This window comes from Zea mays, chromosome 2 (assembly GCF_902167145.1).
Source record: "Zea mays cultivar B73 chromosome 2, Zm-B73-REFERENCE-NAM-5.0, whole genome shotgun sequence".
Classification (NCBI taxonomy): Eukaryota; Viridiplantae; Streptophyta; class Magnoliopsida; order Poales; family Poaceae; genus Zea; species Zea mays.
The window spans coordinates 165758530-165764384 of record NC_050097.1 but is presented as its reverse complement, the minus strand read 5'-3'; the positions used below and the strand labels follow the sequence as shown (position 1 = coordinate 165764384).

Genomic DNA, 5855 nt, shown 5'->3' with positions numbered 1-5855 from the left:
TCATGTTTGAATCTCCAATTATTAAAAGTGTAGTGCTAAACTTTAGCGCCATGAATTCAAACAAGCCTTAAGCAATGTACAAAACAAAGCATTTCTGCACCACCTTATTAGTTCAACTGTTTCTTAAATTTAAGTTGTTTTCACCTGTTGATAAGTTTGTTTCCAAACAACTAGGAGGTGGGCCAGGTGGCCTCTGTCACGTTTGGTGCACCGGGATCCGGTGCTCCTTCCATATCGGTGGCGTGACATGGCATGCCATGGTGGGGCTCCTGTTTATCCGTGTAAGAGTCATTAGCGTGGTCGAATATGTTAATTTTAAAAATTAAAATGTTATAAACTAGTTTTAAATTTTATTTGTAAACAGTTTAAAAAAATTAAAAATATCCTGTGCAGGTGGAGGCGTGGAGCCACCGAGCCACGTTGTATACGCGGATCACGGATCACCGTCCTCCTCGCCCGCTCATTGCTTGCCTCCAGTCTCCAGAGAACGCGATTTGTTCTGTTGTTCGGTCCCCAATCTTCGCCTCCGCTCCGCCCGCCCCGACCCAGATCAGGTAACCCCGTGCCGAGATTCCTGCGTCTCTTCTCTCCTCTTCGTCGCGGATCACTCGCCGCGGAGCTGGGACACTTTCCGTCCACGCGGATCGCTGGTCCTGCGCCGTGCGGTCGGTTCGCTGACATGATCCCTGGATCCCAAATCTTTCTCGCCGAGCTACTGTGATGCGTGTTATTGAAATACGTCGCGGCGGATTTGTTGGTGCCTCTGCCGCGTGCCGGAATATCTGGATAACGGCATGGAAGTACACAGCTGGCATTGTGTGTCGATTTATGTTTACACGCCTTTTTTTTTTTTGATCTGAAACAGTTGAGGTCTATCTCTGATTCTGAATTATGGATTTTGCCCAGGAGCTGAGAGATGGACGCCAACAGGCGCCAAGGTGGGATTCAGCAGTTGCTGGCTGCGGAGCAGGAGGCTCAGCAAATTGTGAATGCGGCTAGAGCTGGTAGTGTTTTCTCATCCTTTTCTAGTATACATGTCATTGCAAATCTCGCTTAGGGTTAGATAACAGCAACCTTGTGAATGTGTTCGTTCCAGTCACTTAGAGTGTGTTTAGTTGAGGAGTGAAAGTGAATAGAGCGGTTCTATTCCTATTTTCTGGATCTTTGATTTCCAACAAAAGATGAGCGGAGCGGTTCCTGGAGTCTTTATATGAAAATTTACCATAATAGTTGGAATGCTCTCGCTCCACAAAAACGACCGGACGCGATCGCTCTCTCGGACGCGAGCGCTCTCCTCCCTCTCCTACCCTCTACACTCATATGACTCTCCAACCAAACAGAGAACGGAGTAACTCAGCTCTATTCTACTCTTGAACAAAACAAAATATGGAGCGTCTCTGTTCTGTTTGCCAAACGTGGAATAAAACGACTCTATTCTAAAAAATTGGAATGGAGTCGCTCCATTCTAGTTGACTCTCTAACCAAACGCACCCTTAGATATCATTCTCTGATCCTCAATTAATGCTTTTAGAGTGAAGGTTTTAGATTGTTTGATTTGCCAACTTTAGCAAACACTGCATCTTGTTTATGATACTATAACACTTTCACCAATTGTACAGCACCCATTTTGGTTGTTGCATAGAGCTACCTGAGTTGAGATCATGATATACATAGTACACAACTTTGCACAAAGCAATATTAGTCTAAAGGGGAGGAAAAAGTCCACTTTTCTTTTTCTAGACCAGTATACAAAAAAACATATGTAAATTGTCAAAGTATTTTCTGGTAAAATGTATCAACAAAGCTAAAAGGCAAAGGACTATGTTCTCTCTTCAATAGACCTGCAGTATAAACTTGAATGTTTTTGTGTGTTCTACAGCTTACAGCTAAGTCGGCAATAGGAATAAAGGTCGAAATCTTGTTTAACCTGCCCTATTAGCAAATATACATTCCATTGTGGACCATGGGCTGTACAAATGTTTTTTTTTAAAACTTGTTTGCAAACATGGATGTTTCCTATGTTCAATAGCTAAGTCAGCAAGGCTTAGGCAAGCGAAAGAGGAGGCAGAGAGGGAAATAGCCGAATACCGTGCCCAGATGGAGGCTGAGTTCCAGAGGAAGGTCGCAGAGGTATGCACACTTGCACAATCCTATTCCTAATTCCCCGTGTGCCAGCGGAAATTATATCCATCCCTTTTGTGCCACTGGCTCCCCATGTCACACGCACAAAAAAAAAATTCCCTATATGCCACTCAATGGCACACAAGGAATGAGTATACATTCGAATGGCACATAGGGAATTTTTCCGTTCCTTTTCCCCCACAGGATTACAGGACCTCACTTCTATGTCTTTGTGACTACAGAGCAGTGGTGACTCTGGTGCGAACGTCAAGCGTCTCGAGGAAGAGACAACGGCGAAAATCGAACAGCTCAACCAGCAGGCTGCAAGCATCTCCCCAGATGTCATTCAGATGCTTCTGAGGCATGTCACCACCGTGAAGAACTGAGAAGTGCTGCTCCCAAACTATGCTCATCGGTCTATTTATTTTTGTCAGAGCAGGTGAGGAATAATAATATGGCCCTTGTACCAGTAATTCTTTTTTTAACTACGGAATAAGCCGCAGCAGCTTTAGCGGCAACCGTGACTGTTACTACCAGAACTTGCCATTATTTGGTATAATCGGCAAATTAAATAATATTGTTTTATATTGGATTTTTGAACAAACTTTTTTTTGCTGATTCCCTACCTGGTGTTTCTGTTTCATTTCTTGTATGAGATCTGCAAATTCATCATGGAGTGAAAGCCGCTCGACATGGAAATTCATGGTGTTGCTTTTTTTTTATGTGCAAACTGTGAGTTGTTTTGGAAAAGAGAACAAGAAAAATGGTTATGTTCTTGGTGAACTAGAAACTCCGAAGAAAAATGGTTATGTTCTTGGTCAACGAGTTAGAGCTTCGCTAGATATAATCCAGATGGACTTGGATGTCAGTATGCTACGATCTACGACCACGCCAGTTTGGCACGCTACACCATTGTTGAACACGATCGATGTCCATTATCCAAAATGCATGTACTGAATGATGCATGAAAGGTGAGCCCACTGCGCACCCATCTTGTCCTGCAGACCTTGCGGTTCTTGGCATGTTGACCATTGGATTATAGTGGTCTAACAACATGTGCAGTTCATGCGGCCATGCCTCTCTTTTAGGCACTAAGGCCATTTTTCTAGGTCCTCTATTAGCAATATATATATATATATATATATATATATATATATATATATATATATATATATATATATATATATATATATATATATATATATATATATATATATATATATATTGTATATTAGGAGCTCTGGGCTTCCAATAACTAAAGGAAGCCCAGGCCAGACAGTGCAATCCAGTCGAGCCGGACCAGGTCCAGACGTCTATAAAAGAAAATCCGTAGTGCTAGGCATCAGTTTTTCATGCCCCATCTCGATTCATTAGCGACGGCGGTTGGCCGATAGTGCGCGCGGCGGTGGACCGTCGGCCGGTGGGTGCGGTGGCCGTGGCTCCCCGACCTCGACATGCGGTGGCGGCGGTTCCCAGGCCGCCGCCGGCGGCGGCGGCCCTCGATCCAGAGAGCGAGCGACGGCAGTGCGGTGGCGGCGGTTCCCAGGCCGGTGGCCGCAACTCCATTACCTCGACGCGCGGTGGCGGAGGTTCCTCGATCCGGAGTAGTGGCGGCGGTTCCCCGATCCAGAGGGCGAGCGACAGCGGGGCCCTTGTGCGGGCAAGTGGCGGCGTCCCCGAAGCCCCGAGGAGGCGGCACTTCCAAGGCCAGCGAGCAAGCGACGCCCGTCGACGTGCGATGTTCGAGCGAGCGACGTCACGGAAGGCGCGAGATGTGCGTAGCGATGATCGCGCGTGACATCCTCTGATCCGGCGTAGTTTTCTTTTCGATTATTGTGTTTTATGCCTACCACATGTATTATTTACGCTAAAAACTGTACGATTTTATGCTTGAACACATAGTTCATATATCAGTTTACTGCATGCACATTGGAAAGACAATTTCTTGAGTTATGTTGTTTGTAATTTGCGCGCATGCAATGGAAACTCCCACGATTTTACCATAATTTTTGGATCTGTATAAAAATAGAAACCGCATGCATGCGGCTGCCATGTTTTTAGGATCTGTCATAAAAATAGGATCGTAGTAACAACCTACTAAAGCTATCAACCTCTCATTGACTCGGTATTTACGCTTATAATTGATGGATTTTATGCTCAAAACTTAAGGTTTTTACGCTCCACCCGGAGATGCGTCCACCAGTGAACAACATGCCAGATTTTTTACGCAGTGTAAGGAATTGCATAAATATCTACAGCGTGTAGTATAATTTGTTTCAGTATACATCATAAACTAGTTCTAATGCGTTTAGCTGCATGGCTGTTGGAGGGATCCTATATTTATGAAGAAAATAAAACATTAAATGCAATTTTTTGTTTCTATGCATGCAATTTATTTTCTTTCATTGCATATTCTTTCCATCATAAATTCGTGTGCATGCAGCTGGTGCAGATTTTTACGCAGTACACCGAATTGCATAATTATCTACACATTGTAGCATATTTAGTATCAGTTTATATCATAACATGGTCATTACGAGTTTAGTTGCATGTCTGTTGCAGCGATCCTAAATTTATGGAGAAAATAAAGCATTTAAAATAGAAACCGACACACATATCTTTCCTAAATTTACGCGCATACAAGGTAACGTGTTTGACTCATGCATGCATTTTGCCATGATTTTTGGATCTGTATAAAAATAGAAACTGCATGCATGCGGCTGCCATATTTTTAGAATCTGCCATAAAAATAGGATCGTAATAACAACCTATCAGAGCTATCAACCTTTCACATTGGCCAGGTATTTACGCTTATAATTGAGAAATTTTATGCTTAAAACTTAAGGTTTTTACGCTTCAACCTGGAGATGTGTCCACCAGTGAACAACATGCTAGATTTTTTTACGCAGTGTACCGAATTGCATAAATACCTACAACGTGTAGTATAATTAGTATAAGTATAAATCATGAACTAGTTCTAATGTGTTTTAGCTGCATGGTTGTTGGAGGGATACTATATTTATGAAGCAAATTAAACATTAAATACGATTTTTTGTTTCTATGTATGCAATTCATTTCCTTTCATTGCACATTATTTTCATCATAAATTCGTGCGCATGCAGCTGGTAACAGATTTTTACGCAGTATACCGAATTGCATAATTATCTACACAGTGTAGCATATTTAGTCTCAATATATATCATAAAATGGTCCTTACGTGTCTAGCTGCATGGTTGTTGCTGCGATCCTAAATTTATGGCGGAAATAAAGCATTTAAAATAGAAACCGCCACACATTTTTTTCCTAAATTTACGCGCATGCATTGGATCGTGTTTGACTTATGCATGCATTCCTTTTTTTTGCGCTAACAGACGTGGGGCAGGTGGCGCACCCGATAGGCTGGTTGGGCGCACCGAGTAGAACCAGTTTGTAGGGGTGGTCGGCCTGTGCTTCCTTTAACTATTGAAAGCCCAGGGCTCCCGTTATACCTACTCTATAGGCTTTCAATAGTTAAAGGAAGCCAAGGCCGACCACCCCTACAAACTGGTTCAACCCAGCGCGCCCAACTAGCCTGTCGGGTGCGCCACTTGCCCCACGTCTGTTAGCGCAAAAAAGGAATGCATGCATGAGTCAAACACGATCCAATGCATGCACGTAAATTTAGGAAAAAAATGTGTGGCGGTTTCTATTTTTAAATGCTTTATTTCCTCCATAAATTTAGGATCGCTGCAACA

General features: G+C 43.1%; 1 protein-coding gene across 1 annotated transcript; it reads left to right on the top strand.

Moving 5' to 3' along the window:
* Positions 1-240: 240 nt before the first annotated feature.
* On the top strand, positions 241-2817 carry LOC100282544 (vacuolar ATP synthase subunit G). The gene is made up of 4 exons (NM_001155452.2): positions 241-554; positions 907-1004; positions 2030-2130; positions 2364-2817. Exons 2-4 carry the CDS (start codon positions 917-919, stop codon positions 2505-2507), a joined length of 333 nt encoding a protein of 110 aa, NP_001148924.1. The 5' UTR covers positions 241-554; positions 907-916; the 3' UTR covers positions 2508-2817.
* Positions 2818-5855: the final 3038 nt, after the last annotated feature.

What these genes read in the sequence shown, in the direction of transcription:
- LOC100282544 (NM_001155452.2), top strand. Translation starts at nt 917, where the DNA reads ATGGACGCCAACAGGCGCCAAGGTGGGATTCAGCAGTTGCTGGCTGCG. An exon ending in TGTGAATGCGGCTAGAGCTG is followed by an intron (nt 1,005 to 2,029) that starts GTAGTGTTTTCT and finishes TATGTTCAATAG; the next exon opens with CTAAGTCAGCAAGGCTTAGG. An exon ending in TCCAGAGGAAGGTCGCAGAG is followed by an intron (nt 2,131 to 2,363) that starts GTATGCACACTT and finishes TTGTGACTACAG; the next exon opens with AGCAGTGGTGACTCTGGTGC.